This window comes from Pomacea canaliculata, linkage group LG10, assembly GCF_003073045.1.
Source record: "Pomacea canaliculata isolate SZHN2017 linkage group LG10, ASM307304v1, whole genome shotgun sequence".
In the NCBI taxonomy this organism is placed as follows: Eukaryota; Metazoa; Mollusca; class Gastropoda; order Architaenioglossa; family Ampullariidae; genus Pomacea; species Pomacea canaliculata.
In genome coordinates, this window is record NC_037599.1 from 7535733 (window position 1) to 7562192 (window position 26460).

A 26460-nucleotide genomic window follows, 5' to 3' on the forward strand; every position below is an offset into this window, starting at 1 on the left:
CTCATAAAGTTGTCTTAATTTCAGCTGCAGACTCTTCCAGCTGTGGGGTCAAAGATTATTCATGGGTGGTGTCAGTGTAGTAAATCACTTGATGTCCCTTTCCTAATTTCATACGTTAACAGTCTTTGTTTCAAAAACAGCGGCATAATGTTTTAAATGTTGCAGGGGTGCCAACTACCAAGCAACTTGTATGCTGGGTCCCCACTAAGTCTGTCCCTGTCCCCACTTTTTGTCCAAATTTGCTTTTCATAGTGGTATGTCAAAACTATTTTCTGCATAGTGATTTTTTTTTTCATTTGGAACCACAAGTAACAGACTATATAAAATAAATGATCCAAGGAAACAGACATAGCCCATGATCTACTCATGAATAATAAGACTGTTTCCAACAAATTTGTTCAGGATCAGAAAAATGGCATGGATGTGAATATGTATCAAATAGCACTGCCTGTATCCCTCTAAGACACACATACACAACCACCACACTTCTTTGTTGTAAAGAAGTGAACCTGTAACCTTGAGTAAATTTCACACAGGAAAGGTAATAAACTTTATGGTAAATTTTTAATTCCAACCTTCCTAAAGGTAATTTCCTCACAAATGATCATTCAAATATATGCTGATGTTGACCATGTTTGGTGTTGGATACATGAATCAATATGCTGTGGCAGCTATCACCAAAGGGGTAAAGCTTGTCACCACTGCAGAGTGAGACCTTGGATTTAGATCTCATGTTGGACATTTTTTATGAAGTCTTTTCACAGGACTGGTCGTTTGGGATGTTCTAGCTACTATGGTTTCCTCCCCTCTCCACCTCAATGCAAAATCACCTCAAGGTTGAAGGACTTTCCAGCTAAACCACCCAACATAACAAATTAATGTAAGTAGAAGGATACCTGAACTACAGCATTAGAATCTAGCTTTCAAGAGCAACAGATATGCACTTGGCGTTAAATGTGCAATAAATCTTATTTTAACAGTTGTATATCCAGACTTTACAACCAGTACAATAATAATAGTACATGGTCTGTTGTGCAAATGCCTTAAGTGCAAGAAAATATTAAAACCCACAAAAAAATCTCTTAAATATCCAAGAGATCAGTAGGCAGTTTAAGACTGCTCTTTATTTTAAATACTCAAATAATACCGTTTCCTCGCAGTCGATGGCATGTCAGATGTTAAACTTTTTAGCATTTTTTTTTTGTGTAGCGGCATAGGCGTATTGACCTACCAAGAAAAAAAAACAACAACCTCGCAAATACTGCTGTCATCGAAAAGTTAACAATTCATCAAACTGTAAACAAAGTAACATTCTGTAGTCTATATTTCATGACGAACGTTCGTCTCTTTAATAAAGTTACATTGCAATTTCTATTTAAACACGTTCGCCAGTAACGAGCACATATAAGGGGAGATAAATTTAATGCATGAAAATGTATTCATAAACCTCATCACCGCCAGGTAATAAAATAGTGCTCAAATTGTACTGAAATAAAACAGTATTTTAGCATTTAACTCAAACCATAATTCAGCAGAAACATATCACGTGTGTGATTTCTGAAAATTTAGTTTCTTTCTGTGGATTTACTTATATATCTTAAATAAGATTTCAGATGAGATCATTTGAGGATTTCTACTCACTCGCAGCGAGAATCCAAAATGGCGTGGCAACCAGAGGAGAGCGGGCTTCGGCAAATTCTGCTGTTGTTGAAAGAATCACAGTCTCCTGACACTGCAACGCAAAGAGCTGTTCAACAAGTATCCTTTTATAATTTGTGTGTTAGATATTATCTATATTTTGCTTCGATCTTTAGAAATGTAGATGGGTTCCTGAAGTAGTAAAGAGGACTTCGCGATCATGTTGGAAAAAACGGCTGTAGTGTGAGCCACGTGCTGTAACTGACACTAGGAACAAATCTAGACTTCAAATGATCGAAATAATGGTATAACGTTAATAAGTGAAATAGTATGGTTGATTACTTAATAACGGAAAATAATCTATCGGATGATTTGGGGTTCGATTATAATATTTTAGTGAAAGACACGACTGTCTTGGCAGAAAGTAGATCTGCCATTGTCATGTGTTATGTAATAATAGTCGTTTTCAGAAGTTAAAAACAAGTCATGTCAGCATCCGTCATTGAAAATGGCCGTGTGTTTTTCTAAGTGCACCCTTTGGTCCATGGCTCTCATGCGTAGTAAATTAATATGGTGTGGAAAAGTCGACTGCAGGATCAAGCAAAAAGCCACAAGCATCGGTTGCTCCAACAGTGTATTTACATTTTTAAAAAAATTGCATGAAACGAAAAAATAGCCACAGTTAATTTTTTTTTACATTGACATGGGCATTCATTGCATGATAACTTCATATGCAGCAGATTTTTGTGCGCTTTATCCATATTAAAAGTTTAAGAGCATATTCAAGAAGTGAGCACATTTTGAAACACTTTCCTTTATAATATAGTGTCATCTTACATTTCTATATAGTATATGAAAAGTAAACGCACAGGAATTGGGTTATTTACTGTGTAACTCCATCTTAATAAACTGACCAAAGGTCACATGATGACTGTAGATCGGTGTGATTCATTGTGATCAGATTTTGATAGAATTTGTAGAAGCTGATTATGTCATTGAGTTATGCACACAAAATGTGTGTCAAAATATTTTGCTGTGACAATGGATCTAGGAATGACTAGTGCAATAAAAACTGCTTGTTTCTGATGCTCATTTATTTCTTTGATCTGTGCTGGTCAACCTGTACAGGTTGGGGTGGACTGAATAGACACAGTGGCTGACAAAGGTTGCTTTGAAAACCTGCTTTTCTTGAGCTGTTATCTACCATGTGGATAGCTAAATACTATACCAAAATGTTGGCCCTTTAACTGTGTAGATTGTCACACTGCTGACACTTCCTGTAGATGATTACATTTTTTAGCTGGAATAATGCGCGCCTAGGGTGCGTTAGTGAGAATACATTTTCAGAATTAATTTGAAGCTGAAGAGTTGTATTTGGTAGGAAAGAATGATTAGACCCCAGGCAGGGAGGATACCCGTCAGACTGAAAGCAATCAGCAAAGCATAACCATTAAAGAATCCAGCCCCACATGTTCATATGTTCCTCTCCAGGTTAAGCCATTTTTTCCCATTTTAAGGTAGAAGCATTGCACTTTTACCATGTGAAAAATGACAGTTTACTTCAGGCTTTGATCTCTTTATCAGCAGTATTGTTTTTTAGGCAAAGAAGTGTCGTGTGAGACATTTGAGAACAGAGAGTTTTATTTTTGCTACAGAGAATAATGCACAGCACTGAATTTAACTGCATTTTACTCGCAAGAAAAATTGTAATTGGTTGGTTTAAACTGTGTGCCAGCCAGTTATTTGTTTTCATCACAACACCTGTAAGGGGTTTACTCAGACAAGAAAGCTAGTATTTTATAAATGAAACAAGATTTTGCAAGTTTTGGGGAGGCCCTCAAACAAAAAGGTGTGGCTGCCACATCAAATTTCTAGTTGAATATATTCAAATGCAAAACAAGAAATCATATTCTTGACTATCTAAAGCAATTATCTGGTTTGTATTTTTTAATGTGCATCCAGGAAAATTTGTTGCACAAAATGGTGCCATGTGCTTACAGCATGTATAAAGGAAAGTAACACCTCATGTGGCCTTGTCTGATTTTTTTCAGACTACAGTAATTACATAATAAGAACTTTTTGTTTAGTTGTATCTTCCAGAATATTAGTTGATATTTAAATTATTACTGTTAATGTGAAAGCAAATCCTTAAGCTTCAATCCTAATCTGATGGAGAAAAATAGCATATTTTTCTTGTTAACTAAAAGCTATAAATCGCTGTATAAATATTGGAGATGTTGTTAAATACCCGTGGTTCATTTTATTTTACATACTTTATTTTCCTCTTTTTTTTTAAAAGTTAAAGACAAGGTGGCAAAATATCTAATAATCAACTCTGCTTTTAAGAAAGTTGTTTAGTTTTGCTGTCGTGTTAAGATGTATTATTTCCATCTAGCATGCTTGTTTCAATGGCGAGATACTAGTTTCTTGTGTGTGCAGTGCAGGTGCTTGCCAAGGACTCTGATTTCTGTTACACTGGTGATATTTTTGAAACACATTTGCTATATTAATGGCTTTGGATCATGATGCTGACAGTAAAGAAGGAATCTTGAAAGGATAAAATGAAATTTCAGTGAATTTAAATTTGAAAGCTTTTGTGCATGTAGATGACTATTTGCAGACTTCTTGCTTTGCATCACACTAGCAGAATGGTGGCTGACAAAATTCAAGACCTTTAGTAGAATATAATTAGGTGGTGAAGAAACAGAAAATGTTTTACTGTCCCTTTTTAAGCTGAACCAGCAATCAGTTAGATACTTCCTTATTCCACAACAAAGGCAATTGCGTGACGTTTCACAAGTTATCAATAGGCATCATAGGTGACTTACAAATTCACCATCTTCCAGATCTTCTTAATCTCATGCACTCAGGTGGAGGAAAAATGGAGAAAACTACCAAAGGTCAGTCCTGTAAATAGGTGCTGCATTTTGAGATAGGTATGCTGGCACCAAGATACAGACCCACAGCACCCAGTTCTCAGCCAGTGCACCACCAACTGCCCCAGAACTGTAAACTTTCTTTTAAGTTTCCTTGATAGGTCTTACATTGATTTGTGTTAACTATGGTGAAATAAAGAGAAGGAAGACATTGATTTCTAAGATTTTGGTTCTTTGAAAAGAAAGTTATTAAAATTGGGTTGCCCCCTTTTGAAATCTTGTGATGTAGATGTGAGCTGAACATAAAGAGAATATAAGATTAAGATACGTGGCTGCTGTTATGGAACTTAATGTTTTACAATTCTGGAGAGATCGCTGCTATTGTATGCCTTAACAGTATTTTAGAAATTGGAGGAACTAAACAGGTACCCAGACTTCAACAACTACCTGATATTTGTTCTGACCAAACTGAAAACAGAAGGTGAAGTATTTCCTTATTTGATAAAACAAGTTGTAAGCAGTTAAATATTTTTGTGTATTCGGTGTGCAGGATACTAAAAATGAATACAGTTGAAAACTTTTTTTTGCATAGTACTTTATTTTGGTTGCTTATCAAGTTCTGTTGGATTACTTTTTATTGTGTGCATTCAGTTTGTTTCTTATTTCATTCAGTGATATGAAAAACATATGCACTCTTTATATGCAGTTTGTGACTTTTCAATTGAAAACACATAGTGTTTGACAAAATGTTAAAAGTGCCACAGGGGGGAAGGTGATAGAGAAAGGCAAGAGAAGAAATGGGTCTAAATGAAATAAATCTGTACTTCTAAAAGTTGTGTGTGATCTGCTCCTCAGCGCTGACGACGAATTGTCATCTCTGGCACTGTTAGACTTCAGATTTCAGCTCTCTTTTGGTATTCATGATGTTGCTTTGTCTTGGTTTCGATCCTGTCTCATGGACAGAACCCAGACTGTGTGTGTGAGTGGTGTTTACTCAGATGCTTTTGTCCTGAGATGGGCTGTTCTACAGGGATCTATATTGGGTCCCATACTTTTTGTGCTTTATAAAACCCCCTCTGTCTGAGGTTATGTCACGCTCTGTGGCCAAGACACACAAGGTTTGCTGATGATAAACAGCTGTATAAGTCGGCTTAACCTACTGGACTACTGACACAGACACAGGAATGCATAGATAATGTGAAGGACTGGATGCAACTGATTCAGACTGCAACTGAATTATGATCAGATTGAACTGCTATTTGTCCAAAGAAATTTTGTTATTCTTCTGTCCCTCAGTGTCTGTTTCTGGCACTGGCCCTTGTTGCTTTTTCGAACTCACTCCCATCTATACACCTGTGCAACCTTTCTATTCATCTTCTGACACCAAGCTTCTGTGAGTCCTACAAAGACATAGACCTATGAATAGAGGTCTTTCTCCTAACAAGCCCCATCAACTTGGAACGGATTACACATCAGTCTTTGTCACTGTGACTCTCTTACCACCTTTAAGTCAAAACTTACAACATATTTTTTCAAAATGATGACTTCACTGTGACCCTGAGTGTGCATAGTGTGTGTGTAATTTACTTTGTGTGTGAGTAGTGGCTGTTGTAAAAGCAAGCATGTCTGATATATATATATTCAATGTTTGTTTATGGTTTAATCTATATATGAGTTATTTAGAGCGTGCTGAGCAACATTTTTTTGAAAAGGCCCTATATAAATCCCCATTATTAATATTAATTGACATGGAATTGAGATCAACCAAATTTAACTTGAACATCTTATTTTGCAGATGACCCTACACGATCACTTAGTGGCCTAATTTTGAAAAATAATGTGCGTGCACATTTTGAAAAGTTTCCACCTGAGGTGACCAATTTTATTAAACAAGAATGTCTGAGCAGCATTGGGGACCCTTCTCCACTTATTCGAGCCACAATTGGCATCCTCATAACTACCATCGTGGCAAAAGGAGAACTAAGAAACTGGTCGGAACTCCTTCCTCACCTTTGCCAGTGTCTTGATTCAGAAGACTACAGTGTCTGTGAGGTAAGTTTGCAAACAGATGCCTTAAATCCCACCTTGTAGATTCCGTAATTTGTTTTTGGGAAATATTACAAATCTGCATAAATGTATGTTGTAGCTCTGGGTGTAAAGATAAAAACCTTTTGTTGTTACCACCTTGTGCTTTATTGCATATTGTTAGTCGGAACACCATATAAAATTTAGATTTACTTCATGTTTGTAGTTATATTGTAAAACCTTAAAAAAAACTCTGTAAGTTATTAGTTAAATCGAGACTTTCATATTTGCTTGTGTTGCCACAGGGAGCTTTTGGGGCATTGCAGAAGATTTGTGAAGATAATGCAGAGACTCTTGACAGTGATGCTGTAAACCGCCCACTTAACATACTTATCCCTAAATTCCTTCAATTTTTCCGCCATCAAAGCCCCAAAATAAGGTGAGCATTTGTGTTACATGTGATAAGATATGAATATGACTGTGGTATGAGATTGGGGATTTGTGAAAACATTACACCCCATTATTTAGGCCTAGTACAAGATTACATTGCAGCCCTATGCTCCACTGAGAGTAAATGGGAAGAAGACAAGGCTACATAATTTTAACCCTTATTAAAAATATGAATCTGAAAATTTAGAGGACTGTTTTAGCTTATATAATTATGAATCAAAAGCTTTCACATTGGAATGAATGACACTGACACATTTCATCGTGAGTGACTGCAATTCAAAATGCGAAAACTTATGATTGAAGACTAAAAGATCTGGATGATATTCCAAAAATTAATATCTGTATTTAAATTCTTTAAAAGGTTATCAAATCAGGGAGTAATATATACATATGTAGCATACAAAAGTTCCTACAATAAAAACTATCTATAAATTAAACTGTTTTACTTACTTTTCCATGCAAACATGCTTATTTCATTTACATGATTTGTGAAATGTCAGAATATTAATGAAAGGTGTACATTTACATCTTTTTCTCCCCACATAACCAGATCAACTGAATCTTTCACTCTTCCAACATTAATGCTACTCAAAACTGAAAATAATGCCATCAAACATAAGGATTGTGATGACAGAACGTACAAAAGTTTTCCGATATTTACGTATATTAACCTACAATAAAAAATACCAACATTGCACTTGAGCATTTCTTGTGCATCTAAGTGATGATATTTACTAGAAATATGGTTTCTATTAACTTTTACTAATTGCAAATGAAAGATGGTAACTGAATGAAATGAAGAACTTCTGCCATAAAAGTAGTTTATGAGATCTTTAAAAGGAAATTTACATCTTACATACCATTCTATTGCCTTTTTGACTGTTTGAGTACTAGAAATCCATGTCATACTGAGTAACTGGAAGCAGTCTCAGATAAAGAAGTTCTTGCTCACTTTCACGGTTGCTCTTGCCAAAGTGTAGGTTGGTAGAGAAATCAAGCAAACCGATGAAAGCGAAGCATGACTTAGTATGCTTATGAAGGAGTTAAAGTCTTGCCTGTTTCTAACTCATCCGCCTTTATCCACTGGCTGAGAGAACAGTTGTCTGCCTTTGCTATTAACACCTTTTTACCCAAGTGAGTAGAACTAAACAGAAGGAATAGAGCATTTAGATAAAATAAAGTTGTTTTTTCGTTTATTTTAACTAAAGATGCACAGTAACTTACCCATGAGCAGCATATTGATCAATCAGCACAATGATGTCTAATTTATTGATTAAAGGGTTTTTAATAAATAAGTTTTTAACAACAAAGATAATATTTGCAAAATTTGTGAAGTGCATACACTCCTAGGGAGCATGCTCTTAGTGCTTAAGAACAAGAACGAAAGAGGGACAGCATAGGAGCGACAGGAAAACAAATAACACATGAACTATAAAAGAATAAACAACCGTACTAAACAAAGAATGAAATCAAATATAACCACAAAGAGGAACCAAATAACAAGAACAAGAGCTTGTTGGTTGACAGTTGAGGGGACTTTAAGCTCCTGCAGGGGAGCCCATAGTTTTCAATTTTCATGTGTTTTGTGACGCTACCCAATTCACTTACAGTGTGCTAAACAGTCACTGTACTTTTCAAGGCATTTGCTGCAGTAGGACCAAAAAAATTTACCTTTGTTTTTGTGTAATCAGGAACTTAGGCTCTAGAAAATAAAAGTCCCTCAGAAAACTTCAATAATTTCTTCTGCCACAAAACCATGTTTAGTGAGAACCTCCAGAAGCATAAAAATGTGCATAGTCTTGTGGGTTTTTTTAAAGGAAGGTTTGGGGGCAAAATCTCGCTAAAGAAAAACTACAGTGTGTCAAATTGTTTTTTGCTTTCTAATCCTTACAAAACATTGCATTGTTATTTTGGTAGTATTTCTAGACATTTATTTTGCTGTGTAGTCACTGCATTTCACTTTTGTGACTTTTGAAAGTATTTCAATCTTTACGTTCATAAATCAGACAAAGTTCTTCAAGCTGTATATTGATCAATTCCAGAAATTTCACTAATAACGCATGTGCTTACTGCTAGGGGTACAAACCATTCGGATCATGTTTAAAATGTTTAACCAGAAAATATTTTATAAGCCAGTAACTTAAACAGTTCACAGAAAGGTAACAAAAGCAACTTGAAAAACAGCTTTAGAACACTATATAACTTGTGCTTTCCACTTGCAGTGAATAGTATGTGTATTGTAGGATTTGTAGTAGTATGTAGTAATATGTACTAGGATTTGTTCAATTATCATATGTGCAAGCAAAGTTCAAATAAGTGCCATTTTCAGTATCAACACATGGCTTAAAAAGAAAGCTTGTGAGGGTAGGTGTGAATAGTAAATTTATTCAGCACCAAATCATATTTTTCAGCATAAACATGACTCTTGTGTAGTGTGTTTTGAAGTATTTAAATTTGTTCTCAAATTTCACCTAGTCCATCTTAAACCGCTAGTTTCTTGAGCTGATCCTCACCTCCCATTATTATTTTTGTGATATTGAGTTCATGTAACTAAAGTAGAAAGATAATTGGCCAGTATTTTTTAAATGTTGTCCTTAGGTCTCACGCCATTGCCTGTGTGAATCAGTTCATCATTAGTCGTACACAGGCACTCATGGTACACATTGACACTTTTATTCAGGTAAGTCTTGAAGAGATCTTTAGTTGCAAAACTGCAATTTAAGAATCGTATGTTTAAAAGCTTTTTTAAATTAAAACACTTTTACTTTGTAGTAAAATTACATTTTGTAACACTTTATTTTTAAGGTAATGTATAATCAGGTCCCCCCCCCCCCAAAAAAAAAAACAACAACAAAAAACAACCAATCCGGATCATGGTAATAGTCTTTCTAAACTATTCTGTAGAGAAAACGATAAAAAGTATTTGCTACTGCAAATTCCTTTGGAGAGAGTAGTGTTCTTACCTATCAATCCACCCTACCGATGCCAAGGCATTCTTGCATTTTTTTGTTCTCTCTATGTGTCCAGAACTTGTTCTTCCTGGCAAAAGATGATGACACTGAAGTGAGAAAAAATGTTTGCCGGGCTCTTGTGATGCTGGTTGAAGTTCGCATGGATCGACTTATGCCTCATATAAATCAGATCATTGAGGTAAGGTGCATTAGAGTTTTTATTTATGCATAGCATGTTGTTAAATTAAAAGAATGACATTTATGAATAGCCAATCAGCTTACATTAAGTTCAGGCAAGGATTGTATAGTCAAACATTCTGTTATTATTATGCTTTTATTTCTATTGTTTACCCCTATTTCTGTCATTAGTACATGATGGAAAGAACTCAGGATGTAGATGACAGTGTGGCTCTGGAGTCATGCGAGTTCTGGCTTTCCCTCGCTGAGCAGCCAGTGTGCAGGGATGTTCTAAATCCATATGTTGACCGTCTGCTGCCTATCCTTGTAAAAGGCATGAAATACTCAGAAATTGACATCATTTTGCTGAAGGTATGTGAAGGTATTTTGCAGTTTTTATAGTATTTTAAGGCTACTTCTTTCGTGTAGCTGGGTGGATGACAATATTTTTAAACTGAAATTTGCTTTTGTGTTTAAAAGTGAACTTGCTTTCTTTTAGGGTGATGTTGAAGAGGATGAAATGATCCCAGACAAAGAATCTGACATAAAACCACGGTTTCACAAAACACGCACTCACAGTCAGAAGCGACAAGAAGATGGCACAGATGAGGTCAGTAGAAACTATTAAAAGTTGTGTGTAGTGAAAGTTTGCAAGAGAACACATGGCATGTTGATGTGGTTAGTAACTAATGTCTGTAACCCACCTTTTTTCCCAGTACCTCTCCTGTCTCGTGATTAACCATTCTCTGTGGAACAGAAACAAAACAAGAAAAAAAATCCATGTTAACCATCCACTTCTAAAGCATACACATATACATGTCTCCGTTTGTTTCTAGCAACCTTGGGTTAATTTATATAAAAAAAAAAATTGTTGTTTCAAGGATGGAGAAGGATCTGATGAGGGTTATGATGATGATGACAGTCTCTCCGACTGGAATTTGAGTAAGTGTACTTGAAGTCTCCTTCAAAATAAATTGCTTATTCAAAACCCATATATCCAGTCTATAGATACTCTATAAGATTAAATAAAGGTGAAATTTTGATGTGGAGGTCAGTCAGTCATGACCGTTACCTTGTGAGAATAGCATATATTTATAAATGGTCTATCAGTTTACAGTACAGGAAAGGTGGTTTTTTTTTTCCTTTTTGTTTTGTTTTGTTTTGGTACAGTGAGAACAAATGAGAGGAAATATCTGTTATTATTTTCCAGTTTGGTATACAATTTTATTACTGTTTTCTTTCTGTTATTAGTTCCAACTTTTACAGTGTATAGGTTTCATAAGTTTGTATAATTATAGTGACTAATTAAAGTAATTGTGAATGAAAACTACAGTGTTTATGCTGAAGAAGACCAAATGTTGATGCTGTCAATAAAAACATCTTTAAATAAGACAAATGTTTCTTTAGCTTTGTATATGTTTAATGGTTTGGTCATTTCCTCGTTTCAGGAAAGTGTTCTGCAGCTGCACTTGATGTTCTAGCTAATGTTTTTCATGAGGATGTTCTGCCAGTTTTGCTGCCTATTTTGAAGGCGACGTTGTTCCATTCAGACTGGGAGATCAAGGAATCTGGTATTTTAGTGCTTGGAGCTATTGCTGAAGGTTGCATGAATGGTATGGTGCCCCATCTACCAGAATTGGTGCCTTACCTTATTGGCTGTTTGTCTGACCGCAAGGCTTTGGTTAGGTCCATCACCTGCTGGACACTTTCTCGGTATGCCCACTGGGTAGTTGGACAGCCACATGATCTGTACCTGAAACCCTTGATGACTGAGGCAAGTGTTTGCACATGTGGCTGTTCTTTTTTTCCTGATTTTGAAAAGTGGTTTTATTATGCCTAATATGCATATACATTCCTTCAATATGAGGTATGCATGTTTTAATTGGCATACAACACTATTTGCCATTGATTATACTGTGTTTATTTTAATGGTTGTGCTAATCGTTTGTTACATTTCTCCTCCATGTAGTGTGCTAATGTGAGATATGTTTGCTAGCTGACAAATATACAAGAGAGCGTATAATGTTAGATGTGAATTTGATGTTAGCATTAATTTTACTTGTACATGTACCGGTAATGTAATTGTAGAGTTAACTAATGCCAGAGGCTTATAAACTGCAGTTGCTGAAACGAGTTTTAGATGGCAACAAAAGAGTTCAAGAGGCTGCATGCTCTGCGTTTGCCACCCTCGAGGAAGAGGCCTGTACAGAGCTGGTGCCCTACCTAGGTTTTATCTTGGAAACATTGGTCTTTGCGTTCTCGAAGTATCAGGTAAATTTTATGGCCTTTTTTCTGCAGATCACATTATTATAAGTGGTAATGTTTGCTTGCTGTTGTGCAAAAAGGTAAATGAGCATTACTTAATAGTAATGCAGCAATGTGTTACTGAAAATGTAATCTGTATGGATTCCTTCTACATTTTAAAAGTAAAAGTTTAATGGTTTTGGTTGCAGCACAAGAATCTGCTTATCCTGTATGATGCTATTGGAACACTTGCTGATTCTGTTGGGCATCATTTAAACAAGCCAGTAAGTGGCAAATCTATCTTTTTGTGTTAAGTCTTTTTTTGATCCTCAGAAATGCTAGGGGACTTGACAAAGTCTGCTGATGCTGTAAACGCAGTGATCCAAAGATGGTCTCATGCATCACTTACTTAGCAAGCCAGGTCTCAGGTTTTAGATTTTGGAAGGTTTGATGGAATTGAGCCACTGCCATCAGAAATATGTCTATTGTGGACCTGCAAATGCAAAGGTTAATGTAAATGTCTGAGTCTGTAATGGCTCATTTTGAGTACCTTGCACAGCTGTGATGAAATTTTGAACTCTCTCTTGCCAGCTTTAGTGTTGGACATCCAAATTCTGATGCTGTGAGAATCACATGAATTTTTATAAAAACACTGTATATAAAATTTATCTCAAATTGGAACAAGTCACCTTCATAAGAGTCTACTGTAATTTCTCCTTTTTTTTTTTGCGTATGTGTGAGTTGGAATGCATGATTTTAAAAATCATTTAAAAAAAAACCCCTTTTATTCTGCTGTAAAAACAGTCTCTGTAATTGTCTTATATATTGTTACATACGTGTATTCTGTGTGATGGGAAAACTGTGCAAATCAAAAATTATTCTCTCAAATTTAACTAGGTCATCCCAGAAAGGCTGTTTACTCAAGGGCGCTAAACTCATTTAACTATGTTGGATTTATTTTTATTTGGGGGGGGGAGGGGGGTTGATATATTTTTTTCGGAGTATAGTTTACGGAATATTGCTTGGTAGATTATTGCTAAATTTCTTAGTTTCTTTACCTTCACTTCATTATTTTTGTAGTTTATTGCTGGCGTCATTGCTTTTTTTTTTTCTACTTGATATTTTACTGCCAGTTTTGCTAATGCAGTATTTCACTTGTATTCAGGAATACGTAAATCTTCTCATGCCACCGTTAATTCAGAAGTGGAACATGCTGAAAGATGAAGACAAAGATCTTTTTCCTCTTCTGGAGGTAAGTGTGATTGAGAATGGGGACTGTAGTAATGAATATAGTGGAGAGTGGTGTACCTTTACCTAACTGGCTAGAGTGATTAGCTCTCCATCTTTTTTCTCCTTTTCCTGTTAATCTGAGTGAAGTTTTGTGTGCAATATTGATCTGTGCATCTATAATACAATTTCATATATTCCTGGATTTAATTTTGTGTCTTCACTACTACTTTTCTACACCTTTTTTTTTAATTTGTTTTTTTTATTTTACTGCCTCAATCGCACCATCTTGCCATAACTTACATTTTAGTTCTGTGCATCAGCAGTATCTACTTCAGACTGATTCCTTTTCTACAATTGCACCAGAACGTTTGATGTTTGAGCTGTCATAGCAAGCTTCGTGCGTAGTTAATGACAGTCTGATAGGCGAACACTGTGATACTGTGCATCTCTCTGAAATTAAGTTGTGACCATTAGCAAGATGCTCTAACTAGAGCTGTCATTATGGAACCATATTTCTGTCTGCAAAAGTTAAGCCACTCCACCAAAGATTAACAGTTGAGTTTTCATTTTAAAATGTAGACAGGCAATAATCTTGTTTTTGAGATACGCGTTTATTATCAATGTCTGTGGATTTTTGTAAAGTGCTTTGAGCCTGCCTTTGATGGTGGTGTTAAGTGCTATATAAATCAACTTTATTAATATTATCTTTATTAAGCATAATTATGCATTGAAATATATTTTGTTAAATACACATAAATATCCCATGGAATTTTGTATACTTTGCAGTGCTTGTCAAGTGTAGCAACTGCTCTTCAGTCCGGGTTCTTACCATATTGTGAACCAGTGTACCGTCGGTGTGTGTGTCTGGTGGAGCAGACTCTCAACCAAAACTATGTAAGTTCTAGTTGTACCCAAGTTATTTCAGTTTATATTTTAACTGTCAGAAAAATTCAACCAAGGCATTTATGTTCAAATAAGAATGATGTATAAAATTGTACTTTGATAATCGAGTCTTTTGTTGTGTCAGGCAAACTTGTCTCAGCCAGACCAGTATGACCCTCCAGATAAGGACTTCATGATTGTTGCTTTGGACTTGCTCAGTGGACTAGCAGAGGGCCTAGAGCAACATATTGAAGGCCTAGTAGGAAATTCTAGCATTCTGAAGCTCCTGTACCAGTGCATGCAGGTAGTGTACATATTATGCACAGTTTGCCAAGTTAAAAAAAAACTTTATTCATCTTAAATGAGTTGGCACATACTGCTTTGATGTTGGAACAAATTCCATGCTGTGTACTTTATGCTTAATAACTGTTTTTTTGATTATTAATATTTATTTTGCACAGAACCATTAAAAAATATATATATTAAAGCATTTAAGTCAAAGTACATGATTATATTCTGTAACAAGAAAGCAATGTAAATAGCATGGAATGAAGCTGTGTAGCCTGGAGTTTAAATTTTTCAAAGTTTTTAAGTAGATTTTGAAATGATTCAGCATGTTGAACTCTCTGGATATTTGAGTTAAAAAGCTAGACGCCAGGAGTGATGTTCATAGTCCACTTTGACTCCTGAAAGTTGTGGATGTATTCGTACTGTCTGACCTGGACAAAACGAAAAGTAATTCATTGCTAAAATAAAAATAATTTACAGTCAAATCTCCCTACTATGCCACCTACCGGGACCGAGCAAAAGTGGCATAGTAGCGAGAGTGGCATAGTAGAGAGGGTTCGTAAAAACGGCTTTATTTGTTCAAGTTACCCGTCAGTCCAAAGCAGGGGTGGGCAATTAATTTTCCCAAGGGGCCGCATGAGAAATTGGGATGGTTTTAGAGGGCCGGACTAATATAGTTAACTCAGTTTTACCTAATACTGTATGTATAGTATATATACTGGCGGGCGAGCCGGTCAGAGACAGGAGGCCTTTGCCCAGGTCTGGTCCAAAGCTCTCAAGAATCGTCGGCTTCGCTAGCTGTCTCTTCTCATTCTCCCCCTCACCTCTTCATCCTCCACCCCTTCAAACCACATCCGCGCACCTGCATCCTGTCGCTAGTCGACCCCCTCACACCTTCCCTCTGTCACGTGGCTGTCACCCGGCCAGCGACCACCACCCCATTGCCAGCCTCCACCCTCCCTGTGTGCGTGCTATGTTCCATCCCACCTAACTGCGATGTCCCACACTACCGTACAGTATAGTAATCGAGCACTGCGCGGAATTTCACAACTTGTGTCTTTTAACAGTCACAAAAAAAGTGGCATAGTAGGGAGAGTCTGGGGTGGCATAGTAAATTTTTTTTTACATTGAATTTATAGTCGGGACCGAGCAAAAGTGGCATAATACCGAGAGTGGCATAGTAGAGGGGTGGCATAGTAGGGAGATTTGACTGTATTAGTGAAACAAATAAATTTAGTTTTAATAAGAGTACATAAATTCTTCACCAAGAAAATATGAGATTTTAAATTTTAACTGTCTTCAGGATCCAATGCCAGAAGTCAGACAGAGTTCATTTGCTCTTCTTGGGGATTTGACAAAGGCATGTTTTCAGCATGTTCGACCATGCATACGTAAGTAGGCTGTAAATGTTGAAGATTAGAATACAAATTATCTCCAGGAATGATGACATCTCCACCTTGATTCCTGAAAAGTTGTGGGTGTATTCGTACTGTCTGACTTGGATTTCATATTTATCCAGTTTTCTTTAGAAATATGTTGCTTTTGCCCAGAATGGCACATACTTTCCTTCACCCAGATAGCAAAAAACACCATACACTCTCCCCATCTTTCATTTTAATTTCTAACGCTTGAAACATTTATTTGTGATTCCAGCTGACTTTATGCCCATCCTAGCTGCCAACCTGAATCCGGAATTCATTTCTGTGTGCAATAATGCAACATGGGCCATAGGGGAGATATCAATCAAAATGGGTAAGTTTAGAGTCTTGGATTCTGTATTGTCTTGACTGTTGCTGTGCAGTCTTAAAACATGTTTAACCCTAACCATAGAGGCGTTTTAACTTGTATGATCAAAATATGAAAATATTAATCTTAAAAATATCAGAATTAATTTTTAAAATGTGATTTTTAAGTTTTTGTTAATGATCATATTGCAGAGTTTTTTGGGGTTTTTAAAAAAAATTTATTTTATTTATTTATTTTTTTTAATATTTTTTTTTTGCTCAATTATGACCCTAGTTCTCTGCCCACTATTTGTATGTTTGCACTGCACCCATGCTACCTAAGAAAGCTGCTAAGATAATGCTGATGATGCGTCTAGCACTGAAAAACAAAAGCGGACCCTTCTGAAATTATTTGTAACTTAGTAGATTTAAACCCAGCAATAAAAGGGGACAAGCAAGCTCATGACATTTACCATGAAAACTCGCAAATTGATGCAATCACTGTAAAGGGTGTAGCAAAGTTGATAACTTTCGACAATTTGTCTTTTTTTGTCGATACGTAGGAAAATGTTGAAAATACCTAAAAATGTATGCAAATTGTTTTCCATACCCATTGTTTCAATCTTAATCTGTTAAGCATATAGATTTTGTACACAGGACAAAATGACAATTGTGATTTTATTTAGCATGTTACTTTATAGATTATATTTTATTATTTATTTTACTTGATGCAGTAGAGATAAGCCCTAAAGTTGACCTGACTGCTTTTCCTCATTCACTTTACATCAGGACATACTTCATGAAATGTTTATTAGCACAAATAAGAGCATCGTGTAAATGCACATATAGATGTCTTTGTGTGCTTAAAATATAATGATGATCTTGCTTTGACCATGAAACCCCCGAGGCTGACATTTGGTTGATGCTATCACCATTGTGGTTCCACTGATGCTACCACCATTTTGTTACATTGTCCATGATTATATGCCCTTGATTTTGGTGATCTTAGGCCAGGACATGCAACCATCAGTACAGATGGTACTGCCACCTCTGGTGGACATAATCAACCGTGCCAATACACCTAAGACACTGCTTGAAAACACTGGTAAGTTACTGTAGGCTTTATTGCAGTTTTAATAATAAAAAAAAAACATACATGAAGACTTCACATGGCTGTTGCTTTGGTCTCTTGCCCCATACAGAAAAGCCATTTTGGCATATATTTACAAAATATGAAAAACGTTTTGTTCAGTGTCATTTTATTGCTTGGTGCTTTCAATAAAAAACAGACTTTTCGAATATAAACTTCTCCCATGGAAGGTACTGCTATTGCATCTATAGTCTTTGATAAACATGAGTGTAGAGCAAAGGTTAAAGATGGCATTCTTTAAATGTATGCTGGTGACAAACCATAATTTATTATGAAAATTATGTTTAAAAATTGTACTTTTTTCAACAAAAAAAAAAGTATGCAACACAGTAAACTGACACAGATGCAGATATAGAGTTACAGGGCAACGTACATTAGTTGTTCAAGTCTTTAAAACCAGAAGATTTAAGTGGTGAGTTAACTTTTTTTTTTTTTTGGAGGGGGGGAATCCAGTATTAATCACTGCCACTTTTTCTAAATCAGTGACATGCTGCGTACACTTGTAATATGCATGCATTTTTCCATGTTGCAAATACTTATTGGTAAAGTCTCTTGTATACATATTTCTATTTAGGCAACTATGAGAGCATTGTTTTTAGCAGGTTTTTGTTTTTGTTTTTGTTTTTTTTTGAGTGTAAAAGATGGTATTTTTTGGTGCCAACATTTTATAATTTTATAGGATTTGAAATCCTGTTTTGTACTTTTCATGGGAGATGGACTTGATAGCCAAAAATCACATTAAAATTGTTCAGTGCTATATAGCACATTTATTTTTGGTCGGGGGGTTTTTTTTTTTTTTTTTTTTTGCAAAGGATTGGGGTCTTTCCTAGGCTGCACATCATTGTGTTAAATTTTTTGGCAATAAATTATTTTCATAAGATGCAAAATTGGCTTGAACCTCCCAAGAGGCACCAAAGCAACATAATAACATGGCTGATGTGTCTCATGTTTGCATGATGGCAAAATTGCACTCAGTCATATATCTTGTATATACATAAGCTATGGCTGTATGGTTGTGGTGTAAGGCTGGTAGTGTTCTGTTTTTTAACAAGAAAGGCTTTCCATTTTGGAATTGCAAGGTTAGGTGTGTTGAGGAAAGTACATTGTCTGCTGTACAAACAGCTAATTCTCTTTTGCCCTTTACAGTCCATAGTGTTTTTATTTGGTAAAATCATTATTTTTTTTTAAGTTGTGGATGTTGCACTTTGTGTCTCTGTCAAGTTGCTGTTTGAAAGGATTTCATTCTGGGTAAAGTGGGCGCTGATTGGTCACTATCAGAAGCTGATTGACACGTGCATGGGTGTGAATCACTTCTCAACAGCAGGGCAAAAACCACCCCAGAGATTTGTTTTCTGCTGTAGTTGGGGAAAGTGCCTTAATGTTGTGCCATTTGAAGTCTTAAGAAGGTTTTGTTTTTGGTGATAAATGATTTTTTTATAAGTTCAACATGAATGCACCACAGTTATACTGAACACTTGTTTGCTATGTGGCCTTGACTCTATTATCATCTTGAAATGTACAACATGGATATACACAGAACAGAAATATCGAAAGTGCAGATCCACTGCAATTTGCCATTTAACTACAAACCTGCAAAGTACTGATTCATAACCAGTTTTGGAAATTCATCGAAACTTGGGAGGTAAATTTGCCTCAGAAAAATCCAGAATTCATTCAAGTGCATGCAATCTGCTTCACTCAGTAAGCAGTATTGTTCCCCTGTTATTCTAGTCAGCATACATTTTAATTTTGGGTGGGGAAAAGTCCCATCATAAACGCCAATTGAAAACCTGTTGGTAGCTTATCCCTATGTTTCACTGAGGTAAGGCCTTCACGTATTGAGCAGTAGAAGCTTAAAACTACGTTCTCAGTTTTCAGTACATGCAATTGAGTTTCCTAGTGAGGATAAGTGTTCTTTTTTTTCTTTTTTCCTTTTTTTGCCATATACATTATATTTTGGAAATGGGGCACAGCTCCCATCTCAATTGCCCATTGGGATTAATAAAGTCTATTGTTATTGTTATTCTGTGTGAGGGGTTGCAAGCAGTCATTTCGATCTACCTATCCTTGTAATTGCTGCCGGCTTTCTTCAGTTTGGAAGGGATTTTTGCAGTGACGGTCTATGGGCTGTAGATCGCTGTAAGAACATCTTTGCTTGCCACAGTGTTCTAAAATCTTTTAAAGTCTATTTTTTTTTTTTTTTTTTTTTTTTGCAGCCTTATTATGGGCATTTTGTTTTACTGAAGCATGTGCTGAATGCAGACTTGTTGCACATTGTTTCCGCACATGATTAGCTGTGACACAAGTACAGGTTTATCCCCCCAGATTGTAAGCTTATTCTTTATATATACTCAAAAAGTTTCAAGGTTCATAAGACATGGATGTTGACGACCTTCCCTTTTTTGGTAAATTTTCAAGATTAAGTGGTTATAAGAAATCTAATGGGACAAATATGAGCTTGACAGATGGTAGCAGCAGCATTATGATATACAGCTACCCAAATACAAAAAAACTGCAGTTATAAAAATTTCAATAGTAAGAGATTAATATAGATAACAAAAGAGGTAATAAGGTGACCATGCACTTACAATAACCGGGCAAGCTCAGCAAGCGTTGTCACCCAGGAGAAAGAAAAGCTTAGGATCAGGCTATAGACCTTTACACTCATAATGGTTGGATCATTGCTTGTACATTCATTTTGAAATACAAGGCCTGTTTAGACAGCACATGAAAATTTTTCTGCAGCTGTGATGCATTCATGTTAATAAGATAGGAACTAAGAAGTGTGTATCCATTTATGAATATTGTATTTTGTTCTTGCTTTTAATGCTGATATCTGTATTCTCTAATGTATAACAAATTTCAAGTTTTAAACATGAAGGGCTGCTGTGATTGAAAAAATAGGATGTCAGAGTTGCTTTGTAAGTAGTTTTCTTTGATGTTGTCTTGTGTGTTGTGACGTTTTTCTTTTTAATTTGCAGGTGCTCAGAGGGTAGCAGGACTTAAATGTGTGGGTGGGTCAGAGGGGTTGAAACGTACAAGTTATTATCCCCACAAAATCTGAATTATAAAAACCCTGGTCACAGCGATAATACTTGATGTTAATAAATGTTGCAGCAGTATTATCAATATATGTTTATTTCTTTTTAACCACTTTCACTTTTTATTCCAGACATGTTCATGATTTTATGTATGTTTTGTTGATTGGATGTCTTTCTCTGTTTCTTCCCTTTATATTTGCCCCCGTCTACGTCTTGTCAACCGTGGTATCATAGCCATAACAATTGGGCGTCTGGGGTTAGTTTGCCCTCAGGATGTTGCTCCCCATTTACACCAGTTTATAAGGCAGTGGTGTGTAACCTTTCTTTCTCTTTACATTATTACTATTATTAATATTGTTTTTTTGATTTATTGCTTTATTTCTTGACATTTCAAATTTATTTAAGTGCTGGAACTTCATTTGCATTTAATCTTTAGAGCAATATAGGTTTTTTTTTTTTTTTTTTGCCTTTAGCGTGAGCAGAGATATTTTGTTTGATTTTAGCATGAAAAAGTTATTTTCCCTTCTCCCAAACGCAGTACATTTAGGTTTTTTAGTAAAACCAGTCCCTTCCTTTTATTTTAAATTTGAAACTTTAGCTTAATAGGCACTTTCTATTAGTTAAAAAGGGATTGTTTCTTTGTGCTTAATATATAAATATTGTCTTTGTTTTATGTGTGAAAAGTTCATTTATGATATCTTCAGTTAAACACTTAGTTTGTAATAATACAGAAACTTATGCAGTGTTCAGTTATAGTATGGATTTTCCCTTTAAGTTCAGAGGCTACTGTCAGATGTCAAATTTCCGGAATGGACTTGTCTGTTCATGCTTTAATATTGTGTTATGTATTGTAGGGCTTTAGGTGGATGTGTTTCAGTATTCGTGTTCTGAATAAGTGAGGTGTGCCTCCTTTTAAGTTACGATTATTGTCATGATGCACAAAGTGTACTAAGTTGGTGTTAAAAACTTATTTGGGCATCACCTGATCACAGCATAGCTTAGGTGATATAGACAATAACCTTTCAAACTGCTACACATAAAGCTATAAATTTGTTCATGGTGCTGGGCAAAGATCTGTAATTTTTTTATGGGAAAATTTTAGAATATTACATTTTATTAGAATTCATGGACAGCTCTTTGCCCAGCTTCTAAACAGTCACTCTGCATGTTAATGTGTAACAAGCAACAGATATAGTTCTCAAATTATTTTAAATTAGGTGCACATCTCTGCGAAACATTCGCGACAATGAAGAGAAGGATTCTGCTTTCCGAGGTGTGTGTCTCATGATTGGTGTGAATCCAGCTGGCGTTGTGCAGGACTTTATTTTCTTCTGTGATGCCATAGCATCTTGGATGCATCCAAAGCCAGACTTGAAGGAAATGTTCTACAAGGTATTGCAATATTTTAATTACCTAAATGATTGGCTATAAATGCAGTCGATTTCCCAGCTAAGATAAAGAATTATTTAATCTTAAATTATGCTTAGCTATTGTCTTGTGTTTTGTTGGTGTAGTGAGTGTATCCATTAACATTTATATGCAGTTATCAAGTTTAATTTCTGTGTTTCTATCTGCTGAGTTTTGTATTACAGATTCTTCATGGTTTCAAGACTCAAGTTGGAGAGGAAAACTGGGCGAAGTTTTCTGACCAGTTCCCTCAACCCCTTCGTGAAAGGCTTGCTTTAAACTATGGTGTGTGAAGCAGCGCCTGTGTCACAGGATAGGTAAAGGATTTTAAAAATTTCTATACAGTTGAAGGAGCAGCTAACACATTGCCACACTTTCTGGAAGACTGTTTTGGCTTGTGACTTGGATTAATAAACACTGCTGCATATTTTGGATACTGTGTAGTGGTTTTTTTTTCCCTTAGTCTACTGGGTATGGGCGTTTACTTCTACATTGATGCCAAGATCTGCACAAATTTAAACAGCATTTTGAAAAAGACTTGTCAGAAGGACAAATCAGAATTATAATTTATTGTTCAAAGTAGGGATAAGTAAACTGTTTCTGCTTTAGTTTGAAAAAGCAATTTTAGGAAACAGATTTATACACAGCATATAATAATGGCAAACCTGCTAGCTCAGTTGGATAGTAGAATGGTTAAACAATGGTGTCAGAACTGAGAGATATACTGGTTTGACACCTTTGGTGCCCAGCAAACTATTTCCAGTTGACCGAGCTACTGGGAATGTGTATCTGACTCCTTTAAGGGCGCAATGTGAAACATTGTGGAAGGGGTAATGGGCACTGCCCGGGCAAACAGCTGGATCTAAATGATAAGGTTTCTAACATCTTACTTCCCAAATGACCTGTAAAGGTTGACCTTTTTTTTTTTTTTTAACTAATGGTATCTCAAGTACCCCCGCCTCCCCAAAAAATTATCATTATATAAATCACTGGTGAAATTAGCTCCATACTGGTGAAAAAAAATCTTTGTGTGTCTTTGTTTTCCATTTAAAATATGTTATGTACTTCCAGAAAAATTAATCTTTCTTTTAACTTATTCCTGCGTGTGTGTTAAGGAATGCTTACACAAAAGTGCAATATAATTTGATTTTTTCAGATGAGGGGGTCTGTCAATGGTGCCACCAGCCGCCAGTCTGCGCAGTGGATGCCACCGGGGCCAGGGGATGCAGGGCCGGGTACCGGGAAACAAGTCGGGACCGGGATCAGGGGCCAGGGTGGGCCAGTTAAGAGGGGGGAAACTGCAGCACATGCGGCAGGCGAAGTTCCTGGCAGAGGCAGGAGGATGCATTTTGCTGCTCCTTGATGCTTACCTGCATGCTGAGTGCAGCACATTATTACTTAATGGCCTCGCTGTGGGTGGGACGCGAATTGGGATGGGTAGATATTCGTGTAACGTGTCACTGTGTTAAAAGGGGGACCTTAACACAAAATGTTACGTGCAAGGGAAAGAGGAATTTAAAACAGTCCTCACCGTTTGATACCTGTCTTTTTGTCAACCCCCTTTTTTGTCATGCATGTCGGCAGTCCTCTGGGTAGGTCTGTTTTATTTGTCCAGCCCATGTGTCAGCTTACCTAGTGTGCATATCAGAACACAAATCACGTTTACACGTAAGTTATTGGGTGTTTTACCTAATTTTTTTTCCAATTTAGGCAAAACTTTGTCCAAAGATTGGCATGAGTTTGCTTTCTAGTGTGCAAAAATCTTGTAGATTCAAGAATGGAAATTTTAACAGTTGCAGTGCAGTTAAAAACGAGCTTTGCTAATAATATATAGTAGGTCTGATGATCTCTAGAAGAGACTATGCTATAGCCATATCATTTGTTAAGATTTCTTCACATTCTGCCACTCTTTATTTTTGATATATTAGACTAAATTAAGGAGAAGCCTTTCAAAAATGATGATGGTCTGCAGCTTGCAGCATCAGCAGTGACTTTTATTACTGATATTATTGCAGGTTGTGCAAAAGACTTTGTAGTTTTAAGTTAATCTCTAGTTGGGAAGAGAATAAACACTACAGGCTTGTGTGTCAATTAGGAAGATGTACAACTGATAAGTTCATCACCTGCAATGTCTTGAAGGAAATTACGCAGGGGAAAAACTAAGACTTTGGATGGGTTTTAAAGGCTAACCCAGGCTTTGCAAAATGATGGTGGGGGGGGGGGGTAGTGTGTTATAAGATTCTAGTCCTCATCTGTTTCATTGCATGATGTTTCGTCATACTTTAAAATTATCACCTTTATTTTTGAAGAAAGTTTGAAGTTATTTTGTTTGCTATTAAGGTAATGCCTTGTTTACATGTGCTCCAAGCTTACATTAGTTGTAGCCTTGGAACCTTCAATAATAGATGTAGACAATGCCATATGATGCTTTGTAGCCCACCCTTCAAAGAAAGTGCTTTTACTTTTGACAAATAGCAGCCACATTTTCAGAAACTCTTAACTTCTTGGGTTAGCCTTGACATTTATGAATACTGAATAGTTGAGCTCAAAATTGCATGAGTTTTTCCAAACTGATAAGGCCAAAGATTGGCTTTTGTTTCATAATGAGAAGGCAGCTTTTCAAGTGGCTTAAAGTTTTAGTGCAAGTATGGATTTTTATGTCGTTTAACATTTTATTTTTATGACTTAAAGCAAAAGCTTCCCTTTAGAATCTTGATTATTGGATGTAGAGGCTTCAAACATTTTTTAAAATTATCAGTTAGCTCATAGGAAAAGCAACTGTGCTGCATATTATTGTTAAAATGCGATGCTCATTTTCGACTCGCATTGGTGATAATTCTCTCCCTTTTGCCAAACGAATGGAAAGTGTGAATAACATTTCAAGCTGCACCTTAACATAATGCATCACAAGAGCTTTGTGAAGAATGTAATTAAGCTTTTGAATAGAAGCTTTAAACTAGCTTACGTTGTAGTGCACTTTAAAAGACATTTGTTAAAAAAGGTACTCGGTTTTAGAATACACATCATTGTCCCACCCAAGAGGCTTAGGCCTAAGCATGGCGCGCGCACACTAAACATAAGGGCTTCGATTTGTGCTGGTTTGTGATTCATCAGCAGTTCACTTTTTTCCGATCTCGACAGACATGAACCGGGGAAGACACGATGAATCTGAGCTAGTCCCACCTCAGCTGTGGTTATGCATATTTTTTAAAATTATAGATTGCCATTCACCATCCAAACGGCAATCATATTTTTCTTATGAAGGCATGAGCAGTGTCTGGTTTTTTCTTGCCAAAGCATGGTCCATCACAGGTGATTGGACGCAGTTCACTTTTCAGAGTGTTAACTGCACACAAAGCATTGAGCAGTTTGGCCTTTGACACTTTTTGCTCAGCTTGTATTTATCTTATTCCACATCGTTCCTTACACTTCACTGGTGCTGTTAAACCAGATGGGTAAACAGGATTAGTGGCTGGTCCATAACAGTCCTGTTGTGATCACAGCCCTAAACCAGTTGAAGTTGTTTTCTTCCGCTTTTTAAAGTGGTCAGCTCAATACGTATGCAGTATGGTTGTAAGTATGCATGCTTTCTTAATGACTGGCAAAATTTGGGGATGAAGTATCAAAGACAGCATTAGCGTTTTTTTAAAAGTTGTAATAACCTTGGAGCAAGAGTACTTTGTGTTGCTGGCACAGCATAAAGCTCTTGTCAAGTTTTCTAAAGTTGTCTTGCAAAAAAGTTTATCGTATTTGTATAGTTGCATTTAGAATTTTCATAGCTTGATAAGAAAACTGTAGTCCTTTTATTCCGGCAGCTAACAGTTTACAAATGTTTAATGAAAAGAGGGAAGTGTTTGGTAATCAAAAGTGTACTGATAATGTGGTGGAAAAGTTGACAGTGTAAATGCATTTTGGCTGACAAGTGATGGTAACGAGGTAAGCTGCATCATTGAGCTTGTCTGCACTTTAAAAGACGAAAGAAAGCGATATAAATGTTGGTACTTATTTATGGTTTATTATTTTATGAAGTTGTGATTAATTATATGATATTTATTTGTGATGGTCTCTAGTTATTTCACTTAATGATTGGGTTATGAAGGCGTGTCTGCTAACGAAGGGGTCTTGTCTGTCGGTTTGCCTTTACTTTCTGAGTTGTTTCGTGAAGTGTGGTAAGATGAGTGTTAATGTCACGTAGGAAGAGGGCTGAATGTTGGGATTTCCCCATAAATTTTCCATTGTCTAGCATCTGTACTTATTCATTTTGTTCAATGTCAATTGTTTATGTTCGGATGTTTTATTTGAAATGTGATTTTTGTGCATCATGTTAGTAATAAATTGGGGATATTGTACTGATGTTTAATGGTTTGTAGTGAAAGA

General features: G+C 36.2%; 1 protein-coding gene across 2 annotated transcripts; it reads left to right on the forward strand.

Annotated features, from left to right (window-relative positions):
* The first annotated feature begins 1612 nt into the window (after positions 1–1612).
* Positions 1613–26436, forward strand: LOC112574143 (transportin-1-like). Of its 2 annotated transcripts, XM_025255014.1 has the most exons (22): positions 1613–1758; positions 4920–4995; positions 6310–6566; positions 6845–6978; positions 9588–9669; positions 10017–10139; positions 10310–10489; positions 10617–10727; positions 10999–11059; positions 11566–11891; positions 12239–12388; positions 12571–12645; positions 13527–13613; positions 14378–14485; positions 14619–14777; positions 16065–16152; positions 16415–16513; positions 17495–17590; positions 20911–20986; positions 21894–22068; positions 22269–22400; positions 23240–26436. In XM_025255014.1, exons 1-21 carry the CDS (start codon positions 1660–1662, stop codon positions 22374–22376), a joined length of 2670 nt encoding a protein of 889 aa, XP_025110799.1. In that variant the 5' UTR covers positions 1613–1659; the 3' UTR covers positions 22377–22400; positions 23240–26436. The 2 variants fall into 2 exon arrangements, 1 of the variants encoding a protein (XP_025110799.1); XR_003101367.1 differs by lacking the exons at positions 20911–20986; positions 23240–26436.
* The last annotated feature ends 24 nt before the right edge of the window (positions 26437–26460 follow it).

What these genes read in the sequence shown, in the direction of transcription:
- LOC112574143 (XM_025255014.1), top strand. Translation starts at nt 1,660, where the DNA reads ATGGCGTGGCAACCAGAGGAGAGCGGGCTTCGGCAAATTCTGCTGTTG. An exon ending in TTGACATCATTTTGCTGAAG is followed by an intron (nt 10,490 to 10,616) that starts GTATGTGAAGGT and finishes GCTTTCTTTTAG; the next exon opens with GGTGATGTTGAAGAGGATGA. An exon ending in GACACTGCTTGAAAACACTG is followed by an intron (nt 17,591 to 20,910) that starts GTAAGTTACTGT and finishes GTGGTATCATAG; the next exon opens with CCATAACAATTGGGCGTCTG.